The sequence below is a fragment of the Columba livia genome, chromosome 9, assembly GCF_036013475.1.
Source record: "Columba livia isolate bColLiv1 breed racing homer chromosome 9, bColLiv1.pat.W.v2, whole genome shotgun sequence".
NCBI lineage: Eukaryota > Metazoa > Chordata > Aves > Columbiformes > Columbidae > Columba > Columba livia.
The window spans coordinates 4,758,389-4,771,987 of record NC_088610.1 but is presented as its reverse complement, the minus strand read 5'-3'; the positions used below and the strand labels follow the sequence as shown (position 1 = coordinate 4,771,987).

The 13,599-nt window shown below is 43.6% G+C and overlaps 1 protein-coding gene across 3 annotated transcripts; it reads right to left on the bottom strand.

Annotated features, from left to right (window-relative positions):
- Nucleotides 1–267: 267 nt before the first annotated feature.
- On the bottom strand, nt 268–13,192 carry MYNN (myoneurin). 3 transcript variants are annotated; one of them, XM_065073513.1, is made up of 8 exons: nt 13,041–13,192; nt 12,030–12,328; nt 9,352–10,154; nt 7,418–7,577; nt 6,547–6,725; nt 6,223–6,306; nt 5,726–5,812; nt 268–4,100 (listed from the first exon to the last, which is right to left on the bottom strand). In XM_065073513.1, exons 2-8 carry the CDS (start codon nt 12,293–12,295, stop codon nt 3,832–3,834), a joined length of 1,848 nt encoding a protein of 615 aa, XP_064929585.1. In that variant the 5' UTR covers nt 12,296–12,328; nt 13,041–13,192; the 3' UTR covers nt 268–3,831. The 3 variants fall into 3 exon arrangements, with proteins under 3 accessions (XP_064929585.1, XP_064929588.1, XP_064929587.1); XM_065073516.1 differs by having other exon boundaries at nt 12,030–12,323; nt 13,041–13,110; XM_065073515.1 differs by lacking the exon at nt 13,041–13,192 and adding an exon at nt 12,588–12,935.
- Nucleotides 13,193–13,599: the final 407 nt, after the last annotated feature.

The window sequence follows — 13,599 nt, the reverse complement described above, 5'->3', positions numbered from 1 at the left end:
GTTAAAAATTAGTATAAAGAATAAATAACAGAGTAAAAAACAAACCCCAAAACAACCAGCTTCCCCCCCAAACACCTCAAATAAAGTAGAATCAAGTCTGTGTTTAATTTAGGTTCTTTTACTGCTAAGAAAATATCGTAATCCTTGCTGTGGTAGTAGCTGCACAAAGGGCTCCCGTGGGTGACAGGGTGCTCTGACCGTAGTTAGGTGAAGCTGCTTCCCTCCTGCTGTTGCCACCCCTTGCAGTTATAAACAGGAGACACCAGGTGAGGGAAATTACAAAACAAGTTTATTAAAGTCTAACAGAAAACACTTCAGGCTAAATATGTACAACCCCCTCCCTTCCCAGGGGATTATAAAATTGAGAGTTGAGCTATATACAAATAACAGAGGAAAAAATGTATATACATTAAAGATACTTTAAAAATAATTTAACCAAAAAATCAGTTATTTGTCCTTAACTGAACTTAATTCTGCAAGGCTTATCAACAGCCTCTCCATGACCGCAGCCCTGAAATCCTTAACATGGGACTTGTCCATCCTTGAAAGTTTTTTTGAAACACATGATTTCAGAAAAGTTGTCATGCTTGGTCAGTGCTCACATTTAGGCACATATTTGGAAATAAGTGTCACACAAAGAATTACTCTCAAGTAAGAAATTTCCAGATGCAGATAATCTATTCAGGCAAAACTGGCACTGATGTCAGTGCAAAACTGCCTGAAACAATGGTGTGACAAATCATGTCATTTTCTCTAAATTACTGTTAATGGAATTATTAAAATTGCCTCTTTCATTTTGTGGGTAGGTCTCAAGAAGGAGATGTCTGCCTAAAAAAATTCCATGCTTTCCCATATTAATTCCTTACAGACAGTTATCAATACTGTTATAAACCTTGTACCTCCAAAATGAACTCGGAATCTGTAAGCCCAGGAATTAGATGTGCAGCTGATTTCCATGCAACTACTGGCAAAAGGTACAATAAGGACCTGTGTCTTCAGGTCCTGCAGCACCTGGCCTCAACACACCTACAAATATATATACATATATATATTTAAAATCTATATTCTAGTAAATGAATACAGTTCATAGAGATCATACCTCAGCAGGTGAGATATCTTCACGAAAGGTGAGGATAAGAATCAAAACCCTCAGATGGAGACTCAAGAGTGCAGGTAACTAAATTATTGCTCCAAGCCAAAACTACAAGCCTGTGTATTCTATTAAGAAAGGTTAAAATTGTTGTTTTGTAAAAAATAATCATCTTCTTGTCTATAAAGAAAACTAAATGACTAATAAAGCAAGTGCTACTGGTATAAGTATCTAAACAAATCCTGTATAAATCTAAGCACTGTATTTTTTTAAAAAAGTCTGAAATCTAAGAATACAGTAATAAGCTATAATTTCAGAAATATAAAACCAGCCCAAACACACACAGTTATGGAATGCATTTTCTATGCAGGAATGTGGGTTTTTAAAAACTATTTTTCCAGAGCTAGTTCTCTCTCGTTGTTATTTATCCTGGACCTGTTAATCTTCAGATACTTTTCCTCAGATAAACTAATAATATGCTTTTGTTATCTTCCAAAGCTGTTTAAATATGACATTTAGTGATCGTATGGTATTGTTTATTGTCAGTATTCATGACTGAGCTTATGTCTATCCCAAGACTTCTGCTTTATTTTCAGAGAGAGAAAGTAAAGAGGAACCTTAGGACAAGCGGGTAAAGTTCACTTGTTTTTTTTCAAACAGTCAAGATTTCCATCTCTATAGTTCTTTAGTCGTAAATGGCAAGACTAAGGAATCCTTCAGGTGCTACAGCAATAACAGAGCTACAAAATAAAAGCGGGGGGGGGAAGGGGAAAATGCCAAACAGGAAAGAAAAAAAATCAGAGAACTTAATCCATTGTCCTTCGCCAGCATTCTGAAGGAAATGAGCTGGTCATACATGTTGTAGTGCAGATACAGCAAAGAAAATAAAGGGTGGGCAGGTAATCAGCTTTAGTGGACAGTTAGAAGCGCCTGCATTAAGGATGCTCCTGGTGAGTGTGTTTGTACTCCTTGCTGTCCACAGTAGACTTTATCAGCAAATTGACCATGTATTAAAGCATAGAATATGATCAAGAAGCTGAGTTTTAAACATGTCGCATCTTAAGACAATCACCACAAAGCAGTTAAAGGTCTATTACAACTACAAACGTGTAGGAAGAGGGGAAGGAAAAATAATTAAAAAAATCTAGAGTCATGCTGAGGAGTCACGAGACCATTTGCAGAATATTTAAATGGAATCCTCCAAGAAATCTGTCACAAGTCTGTTTAATTAAGGTGCAGATTAATTATTACTCCATGTAGAACAGAACTGGTTAAGAGGTATCTCCTATGCTCTTCTATTTATCAGTGTCTGGACAACAAGGCATCAGTGGAAATAAAATGCTAGCACCAAGTAAATAACCAACAAATATTACCTTTAAATGCATTGTTGGTACATAATTATGTTTCCTTACTAATTTGACGATTACTTAAATAATGCTTACATTATGTTAATGGCACAAACTGGCAAAACAGAGTATAAAAGTACTCCTATTGTCAACAAGTCTTAAAGTGATGACCCTACCAAGACACTAAAAACGTTGCTCTTGAAAATGTACATTATCAGCAATAAAACACACCTCTCCATGAGTCTTGCTAGATAGTAGTTTTGTGCAGTTACTGTCGACAAGTGACATGAGATAGAAAGCAATACATAAATACTTCAATTAAAACAAATCAGTCCTACTCTAACAACCCTTTGCCTTGAAGAATAGCAATCTGATCTGTTTATTCTTCCTTAATGGTCTTCATGTAGTATTCACTTTATTATTTTCACAGTGAAGGGCAGGATTTATTTCCTTTTCTGTACCTACTGTGGAACACTAGAAGCACTACTATTAAAACAAAAAAGGATTACGAAGCTATAAGTCACGTGTTACATTAAGTCAATGCATCTTTTAATCTCATCTACAATATTGACGTTCCAGCTCTCTTGAGCAAATGCTGCTGTTTGTGCCAAAACTGGGGAATGTTAAGGATGTGAAAAATAAATCTGGGACAAGATAAAACAATGCTGGATTCACTTTAACAAAAGAAGAGGGGAAAAGGGTGACTTGTTGGAAAGAATACCCAGTAGCATCTGTGCCCCTAGAACCCTCTGACTTACCACACTATAGAAAAAAATAATTAACCACTCCTTTACTTGCCTTATCAGGAAAATATACCCAAAACTTTCTCTCCCTCTGGTCAGACTTCAGCTCAAGATGGCTACTGCTGGCACACAGCAGGAATTCTTTGCAAGCACCTCGGCAGAGCACAGGCCTACGTTCTGTCACGTACCGTTACATCGCCTTGGAATGCAGGAGTACAAGCTTGTTAGTGTTAATACATTCAAATGATTATTTTCCCCTTGCACCTCTGGGTTAATAAACTATCAAATATGGCTTTAAACGTCTGCTCTCAAACGACACTGTGATGCACCGGATCAGCAGGAACATGGGAGGAGATCTCCAAAACACATTAAGATATTTAACAGAGAATTCTTAAGGCAGGTGTTGCTGGAAAGGAATCGTCTCCCAGAAATCAGTGTTAATTGCAAAGAGAAAATTGATTGTGTATGAGCACAATTCAAGCAAACCCAAAAGACAGCACTGCACAAAGGAAATGCCTTACAAGTGTCTTTACACAAAAGAAAAAAAGACCAGGTCCAATTCAACAAGTGTGACTGCTGGCTTGCTTATGTTCATCTTACCAAACTACCCAAGTTCACGACCAAATTACCTCGATGGCTCCGTACTGCACTGTCAGTATAACTGCTGCAAGAAGATAAACTGAGGTTCTGAATATCCAGTCACAGCAGATCTTAGTAACGTTTCTGATGAAGGAGACTGACTGCCCGTCATGGGCAGCAGCATCTGATGGTCTTCAGTCCCAATGGGAAGGGGAAGTGCTAAAGACATCTCCGAGGGTTTCACGTCTATGGACTCCGATAAAGGACTTTTCTGACTCTGAATGGATTCTTGTTCATTGAAAGAATTATCAAGTGCGTTACAATCAGGGGGAGTTTCAGATCCTGAGGGGAAAAGAAAAAAGTTCAAAAGCTCCTGCAAAAATTCTGCAAATTCCCTTTGAAATGACTGTCAGACACTTGGAGTGTCAAACACTGCCCGGGCAGCTGGGCTGGCAGTAGTTTCCACATGCTTCGAAGCCCAAATCAGCAGCAGATACAATGTAAGCACCGAGAATCGCATCCTCTGCTACTTGTAGCATGACAACTACATAGCTCACACATTCCTATTTGATGTCTATTTGGCACTGTACAGAGAACAAATCCTTAACATCATAGTGAACAAAGATTTGGAGATCAGGTTTAATTATGAAAGTTTCCTTAAGATTTTCCGTCCCAGAAAAATGAAGAACTGCAGTCACATCCAAACATTCTCTCTTTTAACTGACAGCAATGTACCATTCATCCATAAACTTATTTGGAAGAAAACATTTCTTACTCCATCCTACTCAGAATCCTTACAGTTTTTATCCAGTCACCTGAGAAAAATAGTTTCTATTCTTAATTTAAATCACTGCTAACAGATTCCTCACTGCCTTCCTGTGTGAATGCAGCCCACCACTGCTCTTGGACACCTTTCTGACTAAGCCACCTGGGATATTTGACCCTTTCTCTATGGAAGTGTGCTCTGCAGCCTGTTATTTCCGCGGTGCGGCGCTCCTGCCTGCCGTCTGTCTGTCTGTGTGTCCGTGAGGGCTGACCCGCTCGCTGCTGCTCTCACCTCAGCCTCGCTCCACTGGGACCTTGCTAAATGGGGCTGCTCAAGCTTTTCACGTTCAAAGCTGCCTCTGTCTGCGACTTGTTTTCTCATCCTCTCCCTCACCTGCTCTGTCTGTCCAGATCCAGACATACACACACACCTATTATTCCTTCTGTATGACAGACGCAAGGAAATTATTTGTAACAGACTGAAGGATGGACAGATAACGAGGCATCTGGAGCCAGTGCTGAAAGAGGCTGGAGATCTGAACACCTCTGTGCTTTGTACCACAGGTAAGTAATATACATAAATTGTCTTCCTGATCAAAATCTGGTATGTAGAATAGGACTTGAATGTATTTGAAAAGTCTTTTCAGAGCAGTATTGGCAGCTGGGAACATTCAGCCAGCTGTCTGATGTTGTGTGTTTGCTTTAACTTGGATTAACATTGACTGCATATACATAAAAAAATCTTTCACTGTTGCATTAAAAATATTTGTGCCTTCAAGATGTGAAGTAACCCTTGTAAACCAGCGTGCCTTGTTCACCTCAGTTACTACTGTTGTGAAGACGTACTCCTAAAACATATTCAGAAGAGGCAAAAAGCTTCCTACAATTCAGACTATGCCTTCATGTGGGAAGCTCTCCCGAGTTACTGGGACAAGTAAGTAAATATTCACATAGAGAAATTCTTGTCAGCAGCAATTCACTTCTATTTTGGTCAACACGTGTTTGCTTTGGCAATGCAAATGCTTGGAAATTTGTCTTGAATCTACTTTAAAGCATGTACTTTATGCTTTAAAAGGTTTGGGTGCCTCTAAAGTGGATGCTTTTGGGCCTAAAGAGAGCTACTATCAAAAAAACCCTATTCAGCATGGAGCAAAACAATAACTGATGTAGTTTCTTAACCTTTCGTTGCATAAGGAACTCACCTGTGTGAACTTTTGTTTTGTGCTTCTTAAGGTTTTTTATATCTGTGTAAGAATTTCCACACATTTCACAGATAAATGGTCTTTCACCTGAGAAAAAGAGTTTGGCTGTTAGAACAACCTTGAAATTGAAAGAAAACACAGAGATGTAGGATAATAGATTTCAATGTCATATTTTAAAATGCAGCTTTGTAACTTATTTTGTCTGCTTGTCTGTATTCAGAATAAAATTGTTTCCAGAATAATAATAGGTTAAAACTAAGCAAAAGCACCCAAATGTTAGAAGCCATGATTATACATCAACACCTATGCTGTTACACAGATATTAGTCTAAAAAAGGCAATTAAGTGAATATTTAAATATTTTCTTTAAATTCTGTAAACAGAGAGATACATAAATTAAGAAACTCTGCTACAGCGCAATATGGAATATTTTAAAGGCAAAAGGGTAAGGGTAGAATATTATTTATAGTGCAGGAAGCAGCCTGTCTGGAGACTGACCTGTATGGGACCGAAAATGTTTATTGAGCTCTCCGGAGGAAATAAAACTCTTTTCACAAATGCCACAGATATATGGCTTCTCTCCTAAAGGAAACACAAGGAGTTTGTTATTTCAATGCATAAACCAGAATATACATAAAGAACTGACCAAAATGAAACAAGAGGTAACATCCAAAGGGAGTCAAAAGGGAAGAACAGGAGATAGGAGTTGAATGACAACTCCAGAGTAACTCCCAACGAAGATTTCAGGGTCACTACCTGTCTCCAGCGCCTCCGCAGGCAGCCAGGCCTGTCCCGCTACCTCGCTGCTCCATCTCTGCTCACCTGTGTGTTTTCGGGAATGGGTGATGAGAGAACTCGAGACAGCAAAGGCTTTTCCACAACTGTCACACACGTAAGGTTTCTCTCCCGTGTGGCGACGCACGTGGTAGGTGAGCGTGCTGGCCTGAGCAAAGCGCTGCCCGCAGCGGTCGCACACGTAGGGCTTCTCGCCGCTGTGCTTCCTGCCAAACAACACAGACACCAGTGATCTCCGGGCAGAAAGGAAAGCAACGCCTTCCCTCAATTAGTATTTTATTCCCAAAGTTCCTTGTGCTAATGTTCTGTGAACTAAAAAACTGAAAAAACTGTGAGTTTGGTTTTGAGACAGCAGCTTCTCACAGAGTGAAAAATCACCGTCTGTTGACTCTGGGACTCAGTGCGCTCGTGATTTCAGTGGTAGCTGAACTGAACTACAGGCCCTGCACGTGTTAATGGACCAAGAGAATGCAACAAGTTTTGCATTACAGTGTACTGAAAGATAAAGCGGTAATTCCCAACAAGGGAACGTAATTCCTGCTCCTGCAAAAGGACAGTGAAGAGCAAGAATCATTCTGTTTCACTTCCCATGAAGGAACTCTCTCCTCCTTGATGCTACCAGCAGTCTGAACCAAACCAAAATAAAACAAAACCCACTCCCACATCATTGCCATAAGGATACCAGTACGGATGCCATAACATTCATAAATCACAAGCTGCTTCCCTAATAAACAAGTATGTAGCTGTAATTATTCTCTTATCCAGTATGAGAGAAGACCCGAGAGAAACGGAGTAGACATGACCAAATTATGTGAGCATGTAACTCTTGCTCACACTTGAGTAAATTATTCTGTTTAAATAAACACATAGGTATTTGCAGGTTCTCACTTTTGCCTACCTGGCATGAATCTTCAGGTTGCTTGAAGTTGCAAACTGCAGGTTGCAGACATCGCATTTGTACGGTTTCTCTTCGCCGTGATGCATCCGACTGTGGAACACTAACTGGCACTTCTGGGCAAAGCCTTTGTCACAGAGTTCACATTTGTACGGCTTCTCCCCTAGGGAAAAACAAAACCCTTGTACCCATTTGCTAAGAACACTTTCCAACCCATTACCTGAGCAAAGCTCAAGTGTCTGTTGTAATACTTTTTACAAAGAACATCTTGGAACATCCCATCATCAGTCCACCAATGTGGAACATGCCAGGAGTATAGCGGATAACAGACCATTTTTGAACACGTTGCTTTTTAGAGGAAAAAGGTAATAATTAATATTTTTAATTATGCCATTTTCCCCACATGAAGAATGCTACTACTACATTTTCAGACTTTTTGCTGGTTATGTCTATTCACGACTTTGAATATTCAAGATGAAGGACCAGTAAATCATCTGCTTTTTCTTGCCTGTCGAACAGCAACAGCTCTACAATGTACAGCCTAGTGCCCCCATATTTCTTGTTAGCACCTGCTGTAGATGCTACAGGTACTTCTCTGACTATTCATGTTTTCTTAGTGATCGAAACACTCTCATTGTGCAACTCCGCAGTCTTAGATGACAGCAGCTCAACAATTCTTCAGTATACTGTGCACACAAAACCATCAAAAATAAAAGTACATGTAGCAACCAGCACCGTGAAATTCCCTACCTACCCACACAAAAATTCCCCGTGCAACACCCTCAACAGTTGAAAGTGCAGCAAACTGTCCCTGAATGCTCCTCACAAGCTCCATCTTGCACATGAATCTTTGGTTAATCAGTGGCTGACAATATTTGAAATCCTCTCCCTTGGTTAGTGAAAAAGCAAATCCCTCTCTGCAGCTGCACCTCAGCACCTCCTACTTCACCCCTTTCAATCTTCACAGCATCCTGGAAAGAGCTCCACCGCTGGCCTCTGCTCAGAGTTTTCCAAAGGGGAAAAGGTGCAGAAATAAACAATTTTTAATCTGTTCTCACTGTTACTTCAGAATCCTGAAAGCCAGTCACAAAAGGAAGAAAACTACATAAACCAGGTCCCTCTGCTGCTCGCTGGGCTAAGTCCAGCAGCAAAGGCAACAGCAGAACAGCTACACCAGATCAGCCTGAAGAACCAAACAACCCAGTATCAAATCTTCCATCTCCAGAGAGAACACACGAAAAGACGAGCAAGCACAGCGCTCCGCCTGTATCTCTTCCCAGGCTCCAGCAACCGGCTGCTCGCAAACTTTTTCAGTGTTCATAACTGATTTTTCTTTGATGCTTTGTCCAATAGCTCTTGATACAACACAAACTTTTCGTTATGCTATTGAATGCACAGATCATAACACCATTGCACATTTCAGCTGCACATTTTATGGAATAAAATCCCAAATGCTGTAGTAATTCAGCCACCTCCCTTACCTTTTTTTGAAGACCTTATGGGAGAAATTACCTACTCAAAGGCTGCATTTTTTCCCACTTTTGTTGTCAAACATATGTTAGAAGTTTTTAAAAAAAGCAACAGAAATTCTGATATCAAGTACAGTGAGTTTTTCATGCTCTACTGGCGATAGTTTTTGGCATTCCATCACTGAACAGAGTTAAAGGGTAGCCAGCTCTTCTGAGTCTTTCCAGAAACCAAGATGCTCAGACTAATAAAGTCCACTCCAGCTATTTAAAGTAAAAACTATGATTTTGTGCTGAAAAATGCTGAAACAATGTAATGCTGCCCGGATACAGGTACTATCCCCGTACGCATACCAGCAGCAGCTAATATTTCTAGAGGAAGAAGTCAGAATGCAAAGACCTTTTCAGTCCTGCGCTCACAGGCTGCGCTCACAGGTCTCTGCAGTCCCGGAGACGAGGCCAGCGGCTTACCTGTGTGAGTTCTTACATGTGTTTTCAGCTGGTTGCACTGGGTAAATGCCTTCCCACAAAGCTGGCACACGTACGGCTTCACTCCTTTGTGTATTCTCATGTGTCGACGGAGGCTGCTGGCTTCTGAAAAGACTTTTCCACAGGTGTTGCACACCGGCTTAGCTTTGGAGAACTTCTGGTCAAGCTCTTCACTTGAAGTCTCCAGCTGGTAAGTGTTCTTTTCGCTGGCTATGCTGGACAGACAGTGCTCCTTCAGCGCACAGCTTTGCTGGGGCTTTCCCCGCTTCTGTTTTGCTGCAATAGTCTGAACTAAAAGATCCTGAGCTGCCAACGTTTCGCTTTCCACCACAGCTGCCAGCTGTAGTTCGGAGTTATCACTGCCCTGGGCAGCCTGTTCCGTGATCTGCGTGGCAAGCTTATTCGCATCTAAAAACATTTCCACGGATGCGTTCTCGGTCACGTCGTTCTGATATTGTCCGGATTTATTCTGTATGCTTTTGGGGGAGCTGAAATTCTTCTTTCGCTTTTTGGTTTGAGGAGATTTCTTTTCTAAAGCTGTTTTCTTTGCCTGAGGTTCAACCAACTCTGCAGAAGCAGCATCTGCTTTCTCCCGATTATTGTAATCTCGGAGAGTCAGCAGACAAGTCTGCTGATTCACTTCAACATTGCCAGTGATACTGGATGTCTCTGTAGAAGAGGGATTAGCTATAAAAGCAAAGTCTTCCATCTTGATTTTGCATTTAGTGACCACTTCTTCTACTTTGAGATAGTCGGCTGCCTGGTGAATTTCTTTAACATTCCAGCTGCAAGAAAAAAAAAGACTTGGGTGACAATATTCTGGACATAGCAAAAGTTTGTTCTGTACCAACTGTATCAAACACAACTACTGGAAAGTTACACTGTCAGAAAATGTAACTTTAAGAACATATAGAGGAAGATCTAATCTCCTAGTGCTGTAGTGCTGCAAGACCCCAGTACCACGATTACTCCTGAACCGCAGCCAGTGGGGTCTGCAGAGCCACAGAACTGAGAATTTTACTTTAAGTTCTGTGCCTTTTGTAGAATTTTAAGTTTAAAGCCCAATGGTAAGGCGGTGAGGCGAGACATGGGGTTGTTGGTCCAAAAAGCTCAGAAATCACAGCAAAAAAGATAAAACACTGGAGAATAAAATGCATAAATTATCACTCTATAATCCTTCTGCCAAAAGCCTTGCGCAATTTGCAAGCAGCGCATTCACCTCAGCACTTCTGGGAGGCAGCTATTAATCCTGTTTTATAAAACGATTTGCAAACAGTCTTAATTCTGTATCAGCTGCGCACAGACAACGTTAACACCAAGCAAGTCCTCATTTCAACTGCTATGCACTATTTTCAGTTCCTGCAACACAGGCCTTGATGGTTTAGAAAAAAATAACTTTGAAAAGGTGGCAACTTGTACCACCAATGAATCTACAGCACTCTGAGAGATAAATGGTAAATAACATCATTCTATCAATCTACTACACAGGAAATGTAATTAAACAATAAGTAGCCACAACCACGCTCTGTACATGAACACAACTGTTTCAGCGTCCTGTGTTGGACCAGCGCTGAGTTCAAAGTGCACCCTCCTGGTGTCCCCCGCGTACCCACCAGAGGACAACCGCATTTGCAGCCAGTTGCAGCAGTCACCTCGAGGGCCACAGGACAAGGTGACAGCTGCATGTGAGCAGAGCTGCGGGTGTCACCTCCCCCTGGGTGAGACTTGTACCTTCACCTCCCTCTTCCTTCAGAGATCTCAGCTGCTCAGAACGAATCCAGAAACTCTCCTGCTGCGGTCCAAGAGAGACGTCAAGAACGCTGCACACTTCTGCTCTGCGTAATTTGCAGCACTCCAGTTGTTAACTTCACCACACGGCTCTGCACGCTCATCTACTAATACTCGTAGCTGATTTAAAAACCAAACACTCTACATCTGTGTACTTAAATTATCAGGGATGAGTTTTCAGGCATCAATAGCAACAAGGCTTTTTGAAATGCATTTGACAGCAGACATTGAGAACAGAGTTAAAATCCCGGTCTACATAGTTCTGAGTGTCACAACTCCCATGTGATAATCTCTCTCTTTCCCTAAGAGAGAAGAATTCTCCCTGTACACGAAAACACACAACGCGCACAAAATCCACACGGTAAAGGGGCAAACACTTTTTTCCGTGAGACATTTTGGGCACTGCGATATGAGAGTTTAAGTACAGGCTTGTGCAAATTGTAACACATGGAACCTTTTAAAACCGTGCCTATCCTCATCCATTCCTCAGACTTCAGTCTCTACTACACACATGGTTTCTGTGTGTTCATTGCAAAAACTGACTTCTGCGATCCAACTTTAGAAAGAATACACATATCCTTCACTCTCTTGGAGATCATGAAAGATTGTTAATCCCTTCCAATTAATACAGAAAGGCTCAGAGAGTGAAACTATCAATCAGTGAAATATCAGACAACATATCTTTGTTTTGGCACTCATATACCATTCGGTATTTTAAAACATAAAACCAGATTATCTTCAACATCTAATACATATAATACCTGCTACTATTTGTTCCTCCAGAACTTATTACAGAGAACAAAAATCCCAGTGCTGCCTTAACACAAAGTTTATTTCCCTATTCTGTTTCTCCCTTTAATAGCGTATGTTACCTGTCAAGGTTTAAGTTTCCCGTATAAATAAATTCCAGGAGTTTTTGGAATCCATCAGCTTTCACTTGAGTCTGATCCAAAACAACATTATTGTCAGATGCGTCTCTGTAAAACGCCCCGAAGTACTCGCTGAAGGAGGCAAGCACATTTCTGTGTGCTTTGAACTGGAATTCGCCAATAACAACAGTGCAGTCACACAGAAAGCCGGCTTCTCGCTGCTTGTTCAGTCTCTCCAAAAGGTGCTCACAGTGATGGGAACACTGCATTTTGATAACGAGATGCGGCCTCTTCGTCCTGATCTGGGAAAACAAAACAAAACAAAACAATCGATTTACATACAGGATTTAACTTTGTTTCCCACCCTAACAGAGTAAGTTAATGATTAGAGAAGACTCTGCACTTGAATCCTGCAGGACAGTTGGCGCAGTGGCGCTTTTTGTGCGAAGTACAGGGAGATGGGTGGATCCTTCTTCGCTTGGGGAGCTGCTAATTTTAGAGACTGACCGAGGGGGCGAGGGCAGAGACGTGTCCACTCCCCCACCCAGACGAGAGGATTACCTCGCCTAATCTTACGAGCCATCGTGTCAAAACTGGGCTCCAAGGGGCCCGTGGCAGAAAGGAGCCGCCCGAGGCTCGGACCGAGCCGCTCCCGGGGCTCAGCCGCGCTCCTCGCCGCGGAGGTCGGGGACGGGCAGAGCCCGGACGGGGCGTCCCGAGCGGCCATCGGGGGTCCGGGGGAAGAGCCGCCTCGGTGCCAGGGGAGCAGCCGCGGTGCCGCCGGGTAACAGCAGCCGCGGCCCCCCCGGCTCCACTCGCCGCGGGACGGGACGGACCCGCAGCGCCCGCCCTCGGCCGGGCCCGGCCCCGCCACCCCCGTGTCCCCCGCGCCCAGGTCCGGCTGACCAGGCGCCGTCCGTGCCCCTGGCGCTGCCCGCCCGCCCCGAGAGCCGCTGCGGCGCCGGCGGGGCCGCCCCCGGGCCGGCAGGAGGGTGGCGGCGGCGCCTCACGCACCTGCGGAGGGGACGGGCAGGGAAGCGCCTTTCGCCTCAGGCCGCCATGTTCTGATGACGCCGAGAGTGCCGCTTCCGGGAGGTGACTTCCGGTGTCGCGCCCGTCCGGGCGGCTGGGGGTGCAGCGGTGGCACCGGAGGACACAACGGGAAACGGGAGCGGGAACGGGGCCACGACCCGTCCCTCTGAGGGGAACGGGCAGGGCAGGGCGGGGCTGCGCTGCGAACGGCTTCCCGGGAGGGTCGGGGAAGTGCTGACTACAACTCCCATAATGCAGCGCGCCGCGGCGGGGCCCGGCGTTAGCGGGGCGAGGAGCAGTGCATGCCGGGAGATGTAGTCGCACCCGGCGGAGCGGAGCGGGACCCGCAGCCGGAGCGGGGCCGGCGGGACGCGTTGCGGTGCCCGAGAGGCGGGCGGGAGGGACCTAACGCAGCTCCTGCCCTGCAGATCCTCTCCGTGCGCCCTGGATCGGTAAAACACACGGGTTTAACGCACCTCGTAACGCGGCAGCCCGCAGGGGTCCCAGCGTCGCTGCGCGTGCAGTTACAGCTCATCCAAGA

What these genes read in the sequence shown, in the direction of transcription:
- MYNN (XM_065073513.1), bottom strand. Translation starts at nt 12,295, where the DNA reads ATGCAGTGTTCCCATCACTGTGAGCACCTTTTGGAGAGACTGAACAAG. An exon ending in ACATGTAAGAACTCACACAG is followed by an intron (nt 7,578 to 9,351) that starts GTAAGCCGCTGG and finishes GTTTTTCCCTAG; the next exon opens with GGGAGAAGCCGTACAAATGT. An exon ending in ACATTTTCGGTCCCATACAG is followed by an intron (nt 5,813 to 6,222) that starts GTCAGTCTCCAG and finishes TCTTTTTCTCAG; the next exon opens with GTGAAAGACCATTTATCTGT.